Source organism: Mesoplodon densirostris, chromosome 1, assembly GCF_025265405.1.
Source record: "Mesoplodon densirostris isolate mMesDen1 chromosome 1, mMesDen1 primary haplotype, whole genome shotgun sequence".
Lineage (NCBI taxonomy): Eukaryota > Metazoa > Chordata > Mammalia > Artiodactyla > Ziphiidae > Mesoplodon > Mesoplodon densirostris.
In genome coordinates, this window is record NC_082661.1 from 656,493 (window position 1) to 673,036 (window position 16,544).

The following is a 16,544-nucleotide window of genomic DNA, read 5'->3' on the forward strand; positions in this document are numbered from 1 at the left end:
CCTGGCAGGTTGTTCCTGATGCTGACTGTTCTGCTGTGTAGACCTCTCCACCTGCCAGGTTGTTCCTGATGCTGGCTGTTCTGCTGTGTAGACCTCTCCGCCTGCCAGGTTGCTCCTGACCAGGGCTGTGCCTCTGTGTAGACCTCTCTCTGTGGTGTCAGCTTGCCTCAGCTGGCTCCTCGCGTGGTTCAGCCCTGGATGAGTCTCGCATTATGGATTCGAGGTCAGGCTGCCCAGAGCACACAGTTCGGTGCTGGTCCAGCTCCCATGTTGTGGGCCTCCTCTTCCCCTGCCTCAAGACAGAAGGAAGTGGCCCATGACTGGCTGCTGTCCAGACTTCCAGGCAGAGTCCGTGGAACCTGGTTCCCTGACGGGAGCGCAGACCTCACCCTTGGCATCAACCAGGTGCCCTCTCCTGCCCGCCACTCCCGCCCCCCGAGCAGCGGAGCGCCAGCCTCCAGGCACTGTGGACACTGCGTCCTCTTCCCTGAGGTCACAGGCCTAGCGTGTGATGCTCGTGCCTTGTCGTGGCTGAGGGTCAGCTCGTGGGTCTCCTAGAGCTTTAATTTGACCAAATTTGCTGGCTTTTCTGATGCTTGCGTCCAGGGTGGAGGCTGTGGCATGGGGCTCCGCGTGCTGTGGACGACAGGCTGTGAGGAGACTGTGTTACCATCGTAGACACGGTGTCTCCACCCCCGCCCAGCCCAGGAGGCTCCAGCAGAGGCAGCGGCAGGAGCAGACGCCGGGCAGGGCCCACGGGTCCACGGGAGGCATTCTGAGCAGGGGTGTGTGTGTGCTTCGGCCGATGAGTCGGAGAGAACTCAGAGCAGAGCCGAGAGGGCCCATCCCCTGAGGCAAAGCCTGGCCTTTGGTTGTACTAAACACACTTGACTGGCCATGCCAAGAGCCTCCCGGGCTGCCGGACGAGAGGCAGCGTTGGGCGCTCCGTGTTTGCTGAGCCCGCCACCTGGCTTTCGTGTCACAGCCGGTCTCTGTAGCACGGAGCCTGGCTGGGCCCAGCTGCTGCTCCTCGGCCCTGGCGCACCAGCGGGCTCTGTGGTCTGCAGGGACCTCCTCTTGGTCCTCCGTGTGTCCTTGGGGTAAGGCAGGGCGGAAGTCAGGGCTGGAAAGCCAGGCGCCAGGGGGGTCCCGCGACATACCGCCAGGCTCTTGTAATGCTGTCTGTCCCCCCAGCCTCATGGTCCTGTTCCGTTGCCAAGTGCACATGGAGATGGCCTACATTGAGGAGGATGAGGACCGGCTGGAGCCTGCCCTGGAGCACCTGAAGAAGGCCATGCTCCTGGACACCCTGGGCCTCTACCAGGACAAGCTCAAGATGGCCTTCAACCGCCTGCACCTCTGCACCATGCTGTACCAGGTCCCCGAGCGCGCCGAGGACAAGGCCACCTTGGCCATTGAGCAGGTGCGCCCCCGTCCCCCCGGACCTGGGCCCTGTAGCCTCTGCGCCTAGGGAGGGCAGGCGTCCTGGGCGAGGCCCCATCAGGCCAGGAGCGCTCAGGAGAGACGGGCAGCGGTGCTGCTCTGGACGACGCGGGCACTCATCACGCCGTCTCCCCTTTGCAGGCAAAGAAAGCGATGCCCGAGGACAGTGTGCGCAAGAAGCGGGCGCTGCTGGTGAGCGCGGGCCTGGCCCTGGCTCCTGACGCCTTCCAGGTCGTGCTCGACAGCGAGAACGAGGCCAAAGGTGCGCAGCCTCCTGTCCCCACTCTGCGTGACACAGCACCTCCCGTGGCGCGGGGGGAGGCTCACACGGCAGGGTTCACCGTCACACAGCCCGGGGCCCGAAGCCTGAGACCGAGGGGCTGGGGGGCAGGGCCGCCTGGGCCTGTCTCCCGGGCCTGCACGGCTGGCTTGCCTCTGCACCCGTTTCTCTCTGTGTCCAATTTCCCCTTTTAAGGACCCCTATCATAATGGATTAGGGCCCACCCTAATGGCCTCGTTTTAACTTGATGTTTCCTGGTAAGACCCATCTCCAGATAAGGCCACATCCTGGAGTTCTGGGAGTCAGGGCTTCCTCGTATACTTTAGGGGGCACTCCCCCCCCATGCCACTGTCCCCCCCGAGCATGGGGGTCCTGGGCTTCTCTGCATCACCCCCAAGTATATCAAACCCTTGCAGATGGCAGATTAGCGCCCGGCCCTGGAGCACCCCGGCGCCCTTCCTCTTGGAGTCCCACCCGAGGTCGCCCAGGGCCCCCTTAATGTTGGCTCCCCCGGCCGCCTTCAGCCGGGCAGCCCCAGCCGTCCGCAGACAGAAGCCACGGAGGGAGCCCGCGGTGGCCAGTGTTGTGGATCTGGGATGGGGACTGGGGGACGGCTCTGGGATGTGACGCTTGGCCTCGGTGGGCCACGGACCTTGTGCCGTCTCTGTGGCCGCCGCACGTCACCAGGTCTTGTTTTCACCCTGTCCGGGGTGTGGCAGTGCCACCCCGTGCTTCCTTCTTGTCCTGCTGGGTGTGAGGGGCACGGGCCCAGTGGGCAGTCGCCCCGGACACGCTCGGGCTCTCTTGGTGCGTTTCACTCAGCGAGGGGCCGGGCAGGAGCACCCGGCCTGGCGGGGGCCTTCCGCGGGGTCTCGGCCAGTCAGCTCCTGAAGGTGAGGGGCCGTGGGCACGGAGGCCGCCACTGTGCTGGGCGCGGGTGGAGGCTCTTGGGGCCGGCCCGGCGGGTGCAGAGGGGGGTCGTTCTGCGCACCAGCTGCCCCTGGTGCCCGGCGCCCCTCCCCCACAAAGGCACAGCTAGCGGGACCTAATCTTCATGAAAAGGTCAAAAGACACCCGGGAGGCGCCACCACACCCATCCAGAGTCCTGCGCGCTGGGGTTGCGGGCACGTGCCCTGACCCGAGACCCACCGCGTCACTGCCCCGTCCCACTGTCCACCCTCAGTTTCCACCGGGAAAGAGCGGGGCCGCTTCACCTACCTGTATGCGAAGGCGCGGCATCACTCCCTCAGCGTGGACGAGGCTGCGGGGCATGTGCGGCGCCTGCGGGGCTGGAACGACAAGGAGAGGTGAGCGGGTGGTGGCCGGGGGGCGTGCGGGGCTTGTGGGTCATTGCGCCTGGGGCACCGGACCGCTGCCCGCCCCCTCGCCTGGCCCCGGGCGGCACTCCCGCGGGTCTGCCCGCCGCCTCGCGTCCGGGCTGGGGCGTCCGTTGGGCTCTTGGCAGGAGCCCTGCGCCGGTTCTCCCGAGCAGAGGGCTCATCGCGCACCTGTGCAGGGTACAGATCTGGGCCGAGCTGGCCAAGGTGGCCCGGAAGCAGGGCGTGTGGGATGTGTGCCGGGCGGCCAGCCGCTTCTGCCTCGTGTATGACGTCGGCAAAGTGGAGCGGCAGGCGAGGCTCAAGCGAGGTAGGCCCCGGGTCGCGCCTGGGCGCTCGCACCGGCAGGGTCTCCCCAGCCCACCTGGGGTCGTTGCGAGGGCCCGCGGGAGCTCAGCGAGGGGACCCAGGGCTGCAGGCGGGGGGCCTGCGGGCAGAGGTGGGGCCTGGGCCGGCTCCCCCCGTCAGCGCCGGGTCCACATGAGTCCGGCTTGCAGGTCCCTGGAAGAGGTTGGTCTTGCGGACGGTGAGGATGGGGGGACCTGCGGGCAGTCCCAGGAGGCCCGGGGAGTGGGTGTTGGGGGCGGGGCCGGGGCTTCTCGAGGGGCAGAACAGCGCAGACAGAACCAAAAGCACGGCTGTCAGGGAATCGGCGGGAGATTGGCCGTGGCCATGGCTTTGGGGACACCTCGCCGCCCCGTGGGGCCCTTGCGCTTGGGAGGTTTCTGCCAGCCCCTCCTGGGCACAGTGCCACCTCGCAGAGGCCCCGCCGCCGCACCCAGCGCTGCGCCGCGTTCCCTGGAAGGCTGTTCGCCTTCTGAGCATCCTGCCGCTCTGCTGTTTCCAGGGAAGAAGAAGAGGGGCGGGGACGGCGCGGGGCAGGACTCCTCGGGCCAGTCGGACGCCACCCTGCAGACGCAGGGGTCCCCCAGCCTGCTGCGCAAGTTCGCGGAGGTGGGGTTCATCAACGCCGAGGTGCGTCCCTGCCCACGGCCCCTCGGCCCCCGTGTCACCTGCGTCTGCGCGGACGTGACCTTGTACTCCAGCCCTGCTCCTGGAGGAGCCTGTTCTTTAGGGAAGTTTTCCTGGGTTCTTGGGAGATTTTCTGGGAGAAAAATATAAATCAGAATGTATCGTGAGGGGTGTAGATGTTCATTTTCCTTAGAAGTAATGTTTGAATTGTGAATCCACGGTGACATAGGTATTGCAGGCTGACGGTTACTGGATTTGGGAGTGCCCTCTGCATGGGAATAGCTTCAAAAGCACTTTGAACCCATTGTAAGGGAGGAGCGTGTGTTCTGATCTCAGCCCCTCAGAGGCCACTGAAGGCTGCTGGCAACCAGCCCCCTCAGCCCTGACCTGGGGTCGCTACCGCCCCCTGCAGTGAGCATGCAGAGACCCCAGTGTCAGCCAGGTGGCTGAGCTGGGTCTCAGCTGGCCCTGGGATCCCTGCACCTGCACGTGGTGGTGACTTTGGTGATACTTTGTAACTTCAGGATTCTTGGGGCCACTTGAGGTTGTTTATTTTGGGGGTCGATGGGGTAACCCGGCCAGAACTCCCTGGCTCTTTCAGTGAGGGTTTGCTGAGCACCTCCTGAGGGCCAGGCCATGCTGAGAGCTGGGGGCAGGTGACCGCGGAGCCAGGGATGGAGCCGGCATCACCCCCGGGAGGCAGGCAAGGCCACCTGCCCCCCGTCCTTGGTCCTGTCAGCCTGCAGGGCTTCAGTGCACAGCCGTGGAGGGACGGGGACTGGGATGCCGTGTGCGCCTGTGGTGTGACAAGGGGACGTTTGTGTCCCTGGGGGCTCAGGCTGTGCTCTCGAAAGGAGCCCGTCTCTCTCTGAGATGCAGCGTGTATGGGTGAAGCAACGGCGTGGGGTGGGGGAAGTGTCGCTGCAGGCAGGGAGGCCCCAGGGGCTGGGAAGGCCCTGGGGGCATCGCGCTGGGTCTGTGCTCCCGGGACCTCTCCTCCACTCCACTCACTTCCCCTGCAGGCCACCGTCCACCTGCTGCGATCAGAGGGCGTGTGGCTAAATGACCGTCCCACGCCCCCTGAGGACCTGAGTCAGCACCCGGAGGGCTACATACCCGAGTCCCCAGAGGACAATGCCGAGTGGATCACATACCGGTAGGGGAGCCGCGGGGGCGCGTCCTACGCACCTGGCACCGCTCACGTGTGGCCCGGGGGCACAGGCTGGGACGGGGGCCGCGCCCAGACATGCGAGGGAAGTGGCCGGCTGTCCAGCGCGGCTCACTAGCTCAGGTCGTTGTTCGCTGTGGTTAGTTTTCCTCGTTACTGGTGGAAACGAGATGTGAGGGAGTTGGTGTCCGCGGAGGGAAGCGGTAGTCGGGGCTGAAACTGTCCTGGGAAGTATGTGAACGGAAAGAGGGTCCACAGGGAACCCCCCAGAGACTTGCCAAGTGCGGTTCAATCCTGAAATCGAGGTGCTGTGGAAACAACCACAGTTTTTAGCCATTGTGTCATCTGACATTAAATATCTGAGAGGCGAACACGGTGGCGAGTGAATGTCCACGTGGCGGTGTCGCAGGAGCCGAGGCTGTTGGCTGCCCCCGCTGACTGTGCAGAAGGACCCCTTTCCTGCCTGTGGCCCCCAGTGGACGGGCCTTCACACCCACCTGCTGTGGAGGGAGTTGGGGACGCCGCCTGACTCCCTCTGCCCATGAGAGGCACAGGAAGGAGGGCCCTGATTTTGTGCAGATGGGGTGTGTCTTGGTGTTTTAAATCGCCTGTGAGAGTGCAGCCCGGGGCCTTCCCCAGGGGCCGCTGCCGCTCCCGTCTGGGGCCGGACTCCCCACGCCTGGAGGAGGGCCCAGGCCACACCTGACCACTGTTTTTATACAGCCCACGAGCAAATAGTGGTTTTGATGTTTTTTAAGTTTGTGAAATTAAATAGCAAGAAACACACAACAGAGACTCCACGTAGCTGTCGAAGCCCAGGTTACTAACTGTCTGGCCCTTTAGAGAAAGGGCTTGCCAGGCGCTGGTCTGAGGCCAGCAGGTCCCACGCATCCATGTGGACGGAGGAGGGCAGCCTGTGTGCGATGGGCTGGGGAGACTGGGCACACCAGGTGCAGAGGTGGACTGGCAGCCTGCAAGCCTCGGCCAGGGGTCCGTCCTCGGCCAGGGAGGGGCAGAGGGAGGGCCGTCCAGCAGGGAGATGGGAGAGCCAGGCGGATGGGGTGGAGGCGGGAGGAGATGGGCAGGCCGGGTCCTTTGGCGGGAGCGGCGGGTGGCCCCCAGCAGGGCAACTTTCTGACCCCTGGGCTCTAGGGACGGCTTCACACTGGTGTCTTAGTGCCGGTCTGGGAAGGGTCTTGATCCCGGCGAGAGCCTGACGCACGCCTTCTGTAGGACCTGGATAGAGGGCCTGTCGCAGTGCGCCATGAACAGCTGGCTGCGCTCGGCGGACATCGGGCGGAAGATACAGGAGGCGTGGATCGCGCAGAACGCCGTGGTCTACGTCCTGAACCACAACCAGCACCTCATCACGGCCGGCCGGCAGGGGGAGCTCGTGGACGCCTTGTACCACCTCCTGGGCATCGTCAAGGCCGTGGGCCACAGCGGGTGGGTGAGGCTGGCGGTCTCTGTGTGCATCCTGGCTTCCCAGGAGGGCCCCATCCTGCCCCTGCCAGAGACCCTGAGGTCAGGCCGGGAGCTGTGGGGTGGGACGTGCGGGGCCACCCTCACTAGTGCCCAGCAGCGACAGGGCCTCTGTGTACTGGCCGTGCACCCCAAGCAAGGTACTCACCCTCTCTAAGCCGCAGGGCAACGTGTGGGGATCGATGAGGTGCTCAGGCGCCCTTGGGCCCGCACACGGATTCCCAGCAGCATCACTGCCATGCAGATTCCAGCCTGTCACACTCTTGTTGCAAACAGCACGGTTCTGAGGGAGGTTGGCGAGGCCCAAGTCTCGTAGGAACAGGGGTGGAAAGCGACCTTGGTCTGATTTGGGGCGGGTGGAAAATCAGTGTCCGAGAGTTTTCATATCCAGGTGGTGTGAACTCATGAGAGACCAATGTTTTCACTACCTGAAGTTAGAAATGTGAAAGCATCAAGTCAGGTCAGACCTTTACCTAATGAGGATGACTTTTTGAAGCCCTCTTTGTGTTTTTTCTTGGTTGGGCTTTTAGTCTAAACACTCAAATTTAAAAATTTTCGTCAGATCCCGAAGCAGAAAGGCTTGAGTGAGTCAGGACACAGCTACATGTGCACATGGGGATTTTTACACTGCGAACAGGATGGAGCAGCCATGGAGGACGGGCCTGCCAGTGCCCTCACCTCTCCTCTGGGCGCGAGGCCCTGGCAGGGTCCCCAGGACCGTAGGGGTTGCAGGAGCAGCTCTCTTTCTAGGCGGGTGTCCGTGTCTCTGTCGTAGACACAGGTCAGACTGCGTTTGACAGTTTTAAATGTTTTGGTGCTGAGATGTTTCAGGAAGAAGCAGGGAGGTTCTGGTCCAAGCCCACTCCATCCGTCGACCAGTGGAGGGCCTGCTGGACACCCGGCAGCGGGCACGGTGGCCAGGTGGGCCTTTCTGTCCAGGCCCCGCAGGACTCCCTGAGGAGTCCAACCCACATGGCACAGGTGTCTCCCAGGCATGAAGGCCGCCTGTTGGAGGACGAGCCTCCACCACAGGCAGTCCTGTCACCATGGCTTCCTCCCTGGGATGGCTGGCCCAGACATGCTTCTCTTCCAGAGACTTGATGCTGCTGGCGATGCTCTGCAGCACCCTGGCGCGAGGCCTGATCATCACCTGGATCCCAGCCCCGACGCCAGAGAAGTCTAGAAGACACGCACGCTCAAACCCACTTCATACACCGCTGGACCCCGAGGCCGCCTCTGAAGTCAGGACCGCAGTGGAGGTGCTGCGCCTGCGGGTGGGCTTGGAGCCGGGGGGTGTGGCAGACCCTGGTCAGTGCAGGCGTCAGTGGGAGAGCAGTTGAGGAAGGAAAGCTGCAGGCATTCTCAACCACCCGGAAATGGGGCGCGGGGTGGGGGACACGCTTTCTCTAAAAGCAAGGAAACAAGATGAGGACACCTGGATGTCAGTGGTGGGGACATCCCTGCAAGTCCCAGAGCTCAGAAAAATATGAACATAAGGCCAGAAAAATAGGACCAATGCCAGTTCAGAACAGGAAAGCCACAACACCAAATAAAAGATGCACAGACCAGGGATACAGACGGTTCCATGGTGACCGAGTGGGGTTGTTTGTCCCCTGATTGCATCTCCCGGTGACGTGGACTGTGTGGTGGTCGTCCCAGTCAAGGAGGAGGGATGTTGATGGGTGTTGACAAGCATCTGATGACCCATCACCCATTCCTAGTAAACGTGAGAGAAAGTGAGTTCTGTAGTGAGTTTGAGGGACGTGCAGAGCCTGCGGCTGCCCCAAGTGTGGCCGAGAGCAGTGCCTCCTTACTCCTGAGGCCGTGCCTCAGCCCCAGGACTAGTGCGTGTTTGGACCACCTTCCCTTCTGGACCAAGAGCCAGGTCTGCTTGTTTTTGCAGCTTTGGGTCTTGGTTCGGGTTCCCTGTTTGGATTCAGGTGTCATGAACAAGGACACCTCCGTTTCAGGTCTGCGAGTTCGCCCTGAACCTGACCAGCGGGACGGTGCCTGAGGAGGTGGTGCCCATCAGTGCCCGGCAGCAGCTCATCACCACGTGGGTGAAGGCCAAGCAGCTGCTGCAGCAGCAGATTGGGCCGCGCCTGGGCACAGACGAGCAGGTGCCGGCCGGGGGGCGCCCCCACTGAAGTCTTCCCCACCCGAGGGCGAGCAGCCTGGGGGACAGGGCGGTGGGGCTGCGGAACGAGTGCCTCCCTTCAGGAGGGTCCGTCCTTGCCGAGGCCGACCCCTGAGAGATGGGGCATGAGGCCTCCTCTGCCTGCCTGGCCGCTGGAACATCCCCTCGTTCCTCCAGCCGACTGGCCACGGTTCTAACTGTCTGCCAAGAGCCGCTGGGCCTCTGGGCTGCTGTCCACCCTCGGTGACCCCTCGCCGTGGCTCTGTCTGGAGGTGTGTCTAGGCCAGAGGGGGGCACCTCCCTGGCAGGGCTCCACGGGCCACCTGAGCTGTGAGTGCAAGGCCGTCGCGGTGAGGGGCCAGGGGAGCAGCCAGGGACCCAGAGGGGAGGGGGCAGGGCCAGCCCCACGGCTTCTGCTCCTGCAGACGTGGGCCGTGGATGGACACCAGTGGGAGGTTCCCTGAGCCCAGCTGGAGCCCAGGACACGTGGCTCAGGTGGGAAGTGAGGCTGGAAGGGGGGGACCCTCAGAGAGGGGCATCTGAGCCTGCCAGGAGTGAGCACCGGGTTGGAGCAGGACCAAGGGACGGGCCTCCAGGCAGAGGGCCACCCGCTGTGCCTGGCCACCTGCCCTCCACCACTGGCCGGGTCAGCCAGCCGCCGGGCCACCGTAGGGGCTGCAGCGCCTGCTCCTCTATTACACAAAGAGGTAGCTCGGAGACAAACGTTTACACAAACAGCTCCGATCGTTGCCGCAGAGCTGCTGTTTCTCAGGGTCACTTCCCGAGTCGTCCAGATCCTCCAGCCCCGGGGCTGACGGGCCCCCTCGGCACTTCCTTCCCACCAGGGCACCAACGAGGACATCACCTCGGTGACCAGAGTCCTCGTGGCTCTGGAGATGTACTCCTGCAACGGGCTGGGCCTCGTGGACTTCACTGTGCCCCCCTTGGCTCAGGTAGCGGTCGCTCCCTCACCCCACAGGTGTCGCCTCCCCCCAGAAGTCACCTTCCTGCCCCTTGGCCCACGTAGGTGTCACTAGGCGCCTGGTAGGCACTCCAGGGGCTGTGCCCCAACAAGGCTCCCCACCTTGAGGTGCTTATTCGAATCCCGCTGTTGAGACAAGGAGCCCCAGGTGGCCAGCGGCCCTGCCACGTTCTCAGCACAGCGCTCCCAGCAGAGCCGAGCGGTCCCCTCAGGGCCCCTGAGCCTGGTCTCCTGGCTCGTCAAGGGGCAGGGCTGCCCGTGTGGCAGGAACGCAGTGTGGACACTGGGACATTTGTCCCCAACCCGCCAGCCCCACCCAGGCTTGGCCGCAGTCGGCAGCTGCAGCCTCAACCTCGCAGGTGACTCAGCCTAGGCCGGGTGACCACTGGACCCGTCCATGTGATGTCAGCCGTGAGCTGGCAGCAGAGACCCCCCCCACTCACAGACGTCCCCCTCCCCTGCCCCTGGCAGCTGGTGAAGATGGCCTTGGAGTGCAGCTGGTCGGACCCCCTTGTGGAGCTGCAGACCCTGACGCGGCTGACCCACTTCACCTACGTGGCCCGGGACCACGAGGCCACCGTGACCTGCTCACAGAAGGCCATCCAGACAGGCATCAAGCACCTGCAGGCCTTCAGTCCGTGAGTCACCCCAGCGCCTGACCCGTGTCCCTGGGGCGCGGTGCCTCCTCCGAGCCCACCAGGCGGGGCCCACAGCCTCACCTGCTCGGCCCTGGAGCTGCCCCGCCAGCCCCGCATCGGCCGGGGCGACACCTCAGCTGCGGCCCCCGGAGAGCCGTGTTCAGCAGGATCCCAAGGCCCCACAAGCCCCGCCAGCTGCGGGCGTGACTGGGGCTCAGAGGCTGAAAGGGCTGCAAGGCTCGACTGGCGGCCGCTCCCACGGGCAGGCAGCTTTGTTGAGAGTAGTTTTGAGCAGGCGACTTAGGAGGCCACGTAAATTCGGAAGTAACTGAAGGGTGATTTCAGTGAAAGGAAAATACCCCCCTGCCACTGGCTCCTCTCCGCCCGAGCGCTGCTGGCGCGGGCTCTCCAGGGCCCCCGGGACGGCCACAGGCGCTCCAGGCCGCTTGCTCCTGTGCCCCGGGCCCCATTCAGCTCGTCAGTAATCAGGGCTCCTGATCCTTCCCTTTTCCTGAACAGGAGGCTGTTTTAAAGTTGTTTCTGTTGTGAGTATTTCTGCTGGAAAGACTGTTTCCCTTGAGGCTCTTCTCTTTGCCTTACTTCTGAGTTTATTTCCTGAAAGACGGGATCCCGGCCTCCAGGCCAGGAAGACACCCATCATGGCCACACAGCCAAGCTGACCGCTCGAGGCCAGATCCAAGGAGGCCTGGCCTCCTGCCTATGGGTGATGAGAGTGGAGGCCTGAGTCTCTCGGTCAGGATCCCGGGGCCAGGTGCGGGAGCACGGCCTCCACATCCCAGCGGCCGCTCTGGGGCCTGCGTGGGACACCCCCATGGGTGTTTGGGGGCTGACAAGTGACCACGACCCGAGCTGTGGTCACCCGCCTCGCACGCAGCCAAGGCCACAGGCTGCTCAGAGCTCCCATGGAGGCCCCACCCGCACCTCTTCTGTCCCTGCAGCAGCTCCTGGGCAGGGGCTGCGGTGCCCGCACTGGGAGCAAGGAAACCAAGGCAGGCAGAGGCTGAGGCCCTCGCCGAGGCCACCCAGCAGGTGGAGGCGGAGCTGGGACTGGAGCCCAGGCAGCTGGTTGCATGTCTGGAAGTTTCCCTGTGAAAACCAAGGCAGCTGAAGCAGAGGCTGGATGGAGCCCCCAGGCCAGCCCAGCATGTCTCACTGTGCCCATCCCCCCAAGGGGCTTTCCCTCGTGACTGCCTTTCTCCAAAACAGAGGTGGCTTTTGCTCAACAATCCATCCTGAGAAGGACTTTGCTTCTGAAAGGCTTTCGAACGTCCTGCCCTGGCCTCACTGTGCAGCAGGTGGGGGCCGAGGGCTCCGTGACGGCCAGGGGGCTGCCGGCTCAGGTGCCCAGCCTATGGAGACAGAGAAGGTGCAGTGGTGGCGCACGGAACACCCGGCCCCCCGGCAGGACATCTGATACTAGGCAGGGACTCGGGGTTCCTCCTGGAAGCCTCTGGTCCTTAACACAGAGGTCCCCACCAGACACTGGTCTCCACCACCAACTGTAAAGCTGAGCCCGTCAGCAGACAAGCCATTCCGAGCTCCCCCAGCATCTCATACACACTCTCCAGTGTGAACCGAGGGCCCTCAGACTTTTGAGAAGGCCCTCAGCTCTGAAGAGAAGACCAACGAGAAGAAATAGGGAAAATTACTCTGGATGAAACTGTCAGCTTTTATAATATAATGTCCAGTTATCTCACCAGGGAAGGCAGGTTCATTCAGGAATAGCAGAGGAATTGCAATTAGGGAAATGCAAACTTTGGTGGACCACAGGAAATCTGGAAAACAAGGAGGGGGATCTTGCTTTTCTAGGAAAAAGGGGGAGTCAGGAGGGACTGTGATAGCCAGAGTCCACTGGGGCAGTTGGGGGTCCAAAGTACCGAGGCTTCCTGTTGGCTGTCTGTGCCGGTCTCTGATCGGCTGGGCTTTCGGGGGTGGAGGGAAGGTTCCTTCCTCCTGCTGGACAGTGAGTAGAGGCCCCTTCCTGTCTGAGATGTAGGCGAGGCCCCTTGCTGTTTGGGGTAATTGCGGTGCGTGGCGGACGTGGGACCTTCCTGACAGGCCTGGCCTGACTCTAGCTGTAGCTGAGGTTTCTGTAATTCATTCCACAGAACAGATTACATGATGATCAGAAGAAATATTAAAAAAAAAAAATAATAATAACCTCCAAGGTATTTGAGAAGATGCAGCATTTAAAAGTTAAAATGTAGTATTGTGGAAAAGGATTGAGGATCAAAAGGAAAAGGACTAAAGATCTCTTCAAAATTAAAAAGGTAATTTCTGAAGTTGAAAATAAAGTCAGTGAAGGGCTAGAAGCTAAAGTGTGAGGAAATGGTGCAGAAAATATATGAAGAAAGACAGGAAATGTGACAGAAAAGTCAGAAGAAACAACAGGAGGTCCTAAACCCAACTATCGGAATTCCAGAAAGAGGGAAGAATGCGTTCTTAAGAAAGGAGTGGGGCTTCCCTGGTGGCGCAGTGGTTGAGAGTCCACCTGCCGATGTAGGGGACACGGGTTCGTGCCCCGGTCCAGGAAGATCCCACATGTCGCGGAGCGGCTGTGCCCGTGAGCCGTGGCCGCTGAGACTGCGCATCCGGAGCCTGTGCTCCGCAACGGCAGAGGCCACAACAGTGAGAGGCCCGCGTACCGCAAAAAAAAAACAAAAAAAAAAAAACCAAAAAAACTGAACAAAAACAAACAAACAAAAAACAAAAAAAGAGAAAGGAGTGAAACGCAGGAGCTTCCCTGAGTAGAGGACACCATCTCATGATTGACCCTCCCACTAAATGACTGGCGAGAAGAATGAAGAGATACATCCAGGTATGTCAAGGGATCATCAGGTCACAGTAGATACGGAGACTATCCTATAGCATTTAGAAGAAAAGAAAAAGAAGGAAATAGAAACGCAACAGTCTTCTCAGAAACCATCACTAGAAGCTAAAAGAAAGTGGAACGTTCTAAGTGTAAGTAGTTTTCAACATGTAATTCTAACTCACCCAAACTTTCAAGTATCCCAGTGAAGAAAGCTACTTTTAAACAGATGAGGACCTAGAAAATGTATTTGTCACACACCTGTTTTTAGAAAGTTAATTGAGGATACACTCCAGAAAAACAAGGGAGTAACCCAGAAAAGAGAAAGATATTGGATGCTGGAAATGGAGATGCAATCCAGAAAAGGTGCTGAGCTGCGCTGCTTGCTGAGAGAGCCTTCTCGGCAAGGATGTAGAGGAGGGCCCTGGGGGTGCAGGCAGGGCCAAAGGAGGACCCGGTGTTGTGGAGAGTTTACAGGTATTGTGGTAAAGGAGGGAGGGAGAAAGGCCAGTTGGAAATGCCAGGAGATAACAAAGGTAATAGCTTGCCTCTTCAGTGAAAAACACAGACATTATCATGGTGTTTATTGAATTCCAGTGTTAGGATTAGCATTTTGACAAAGAAGACTTACTTGTGGTTACCTAGTAAAATATCAGTGTTACCAATTTTGACAGTACAAAAGTAAAGTAAAAGCACAGATAACATATTTTAGCAGCGGGAGGGGGGAAGAGGACAGGTGGCGTGAGACCCTCATCTGAGAAGCTGAATAGTCGGGTGTCACTTTGTGGGACCACAAGATATTCTGAGGTACAAAGATAATAAATAAGGGAATTAAAAGTAATGCTGGGACCAGCTATATTCATAAGTTGGGAAATCAAGATAGAAGCCAGTTTTTTGGAGGAAAGCATATACCTGCTAGAAGACAGAGCTGAAGACCTAGGAGTCATTCCCTCTTGGGAATAGGACTGGGAGCTGGGTTGGGGAGTAGTTCTTAACCATGTGGTAGGTACCACTTTGATAAAAATTAAAAGGTTAATTTTAAAAGAAAGAAAAAGACTACATTCATAAAGAAAGAGTCGGTGTGTGAGGGCTGCTGCATCGTCTTCCTATAACGGAGTTAAGGCTGATTTCACTAGTTGCGGGCACAGCAGAGCTCGTCAGGGGACGGGGTGGCAGAGTGCCTGCTGCAGTGACGGGTGTGTGCCCCAGCTTCGCCGTTCTTTCCTCAGTGATTCTTAAATTATCTTTTATTTTAAAACAGCAATTCTTATAATAAAATAGGCTAAAAACATAAATGTTTACATATGGTAATAGGGAAAGGGGAGGTCATACAAGACTATGTAAAAGTTTGGTTTTCGCCTTAAGACCTTTGAGAACTCATTTGCAGACTGTTGCTGTCCTCTAGTGGTAATTGGTGTCACTGCTCTCAGTGGGGTCACCCCCTACCCGGGTTCGACTGTGGACCTGACCCGTTTCTCACCACACTGAGGGCCAGCTGTGTCTAGGCCTGGAGCTGGGCGCCAGGAGGCTGGACAGGCAGAGGTGAGCGGCCCTTGGTTCTTTAGGGGATGCCGACTGCACAGTGGTCTTGCTGGCCCCTCAGAGCCTTGGACCCTGTCTCCAGTCAGCAGAATCCATGGTCAACTTCAGCACGTGGTGTGTACTGCAGATGATTCACCTTTTTTCAAAAAAATTATACGTATTTCAAATTTTTATGCTATTTTTTCTATTTTGCAAGTTATGTAAAGAAACTCAGGGTGGGGTTGGTCACAGTAATTTTTATGATAGCATTTCACAGTAATAGTGAAAATAGTTTTCAGATCTTGGTGAAAAATAGTGCAGTTACTAATCAATTAGTATTCTCACCTCTGAGTGTGTAATTACGAGAATCAGTTTCACATTTATACTATTAATGTAAAGGAATATATATTAATAAGGAATTTCACGTAGATCCCTGAAACAGACCAACAGAGGTTACCTTCCTACTTTGTTTAGCACTTTCATTTAACATAATCACCAACACTGTTGGGTTTTTATGTGAACTTAAAAGTCACTTTTTCTACCAGTTCTGGCCATGACACACAATGGATCTCATACTCTTGTGCTATTTTAAAAACTGTAAAACTTGACAAAATACATGAAACAACTGCTTCCAGACATTGGCCAACAGATGGCCCAAGGCCACTGTTCTTGCAAGAAGAGGCCATCAGAAGTGAGCCCCACATGCCCCCTCGCGCTCTGCCTGGGGGCGCAGGGCACTGCCCAAACTGCAGCTCTAGGAGCTGGAGCCCAGACAGAAGAAATGCTCGCGGGAGACAGAGACCAAACCCTGGGGCTGCCGGGGCCTCTGACTCCACAGGATGCAAGACGAGCGAGGAGGTTCCCGGACAGAGAAGGCCAGATCCCGCAGGCCTGGCAGGAATCAGGCGACAGAGAGGCCAGAGGCCCTGTGCTGACCCAGGAGAGTCAGGGAGCCCTCTCTGAACCGCCGGGCATTCGGGAAGACCACGCCTTAGGGGCTGGGCTCTAAGGGCCACGCGAGACTTGCCCTAAGACTCCTAGTCCAGATCTCAGTAGGCTAAGGGTGAGCCACAGGTGAATTCACTGCCTGCCAGAATGAAACCCCACCTTCCTTTAAAGCAAGGCAACATAATCCACACTCTCAGCAAGACAGCCCTCCACCCCTGCCCCCCGCCCAGGGCCCAGCATAACAGCAAACGTCACCAGGCATGTGGAAAAACAAGAAACTGTGGCCCATACCAGGAGAAAAAGCCGTCAGCCGACTCAGACATGACACAGATGTTGGAATTAGCAGACGATGGATTTAAAACAGTTATTGTAAATACAAGAAAGGAAAGAAAGGATTTTAATGGGCAAATTGCAGGTGGTGTATTTCAACAAAGAAATGGAAACTCTAATTAAAGAACTAAGTAGAAATTCTAGAAATGACAAGTACGATCTCTGACATGGAAATATCACTGGGAGAGCTTGAATTTGAACACTGGGGAAGTGATCAGTAACCCTGAGCGCAGGTCAGCACACTGTGGAAACTGAAGCACGGGGAGAAAGGCCTGAAAAACAGGAGCAGTGCCTTGGGGGCCAGTGGGCCGGGGGCCAGTGGGCTAATGCCCATGGGCCAGCACAAATGCAGGTGTGGTCTCAGAAGGACTGAGGCCAGAGGGCGAGGTGGGAATACATATATTCCAAAATGTAATAGCTGCAATTGTTTCCAATTGAATTAAAAATATCAACCCAGAGATCCAAGATTTTCAATG

At 59.0% G+C, this 16,544-nt stretch overlaps 1 protein-coding gene across 1 annotated transcript in view; it reads left to right on the forward strand.

Moving 5' to 3' along the window:
- The window catches only part of CFAP46 (cilia and flagella associated protein 46), an 87,705-nt gene that overhangs the window by 21,051 nt on the left and 50,110 nt on the right, over window positions 1-16,544 (forward strand). The window contains exons 12-22 of the mRNA XM_060091648.1: window positions 1,195-1,423; window positions 1,585-1,705; window positions 2,907-3,030; window positions 3,240-3,370; window positions 3,908-4,035; window positions 5,055-5,188; window positions 6,434-6,646; window positions 7,776-7,941; window positions 8,653-8,802; window positions 9,665-9,772; window positions 10,273-10,439. Coding sequence (XP_059947631.1) covers window positions 1,195-1,423; window positions 1,585-1,705; window positions 2,907-3,030; window positions 3,240-3,370; window positions 3,908-4,035; window positions 5,055-5,188; window positions 6,434-6,646; window positions 7,776-7,941; window positions 8,653-8,802; window positions 9,665-9,772; window positions 10,273-10,439 — 1,671 coding nt within the window. The remainder of the gene's footprint in view (window positions 1-1,194; window positions 1,424-1,584; window positions 1,706-2,906; window positions 3,031-3,239; window positions 3,371-3,907; window positions 4,036-5,054; window positions 5,189-6,433; window positions 6,647-7,775; window positions 7,942-8,652; window positions 8,803-9,664; window positions 9,773-10,272; window positions 10,440-16,544) is intronic.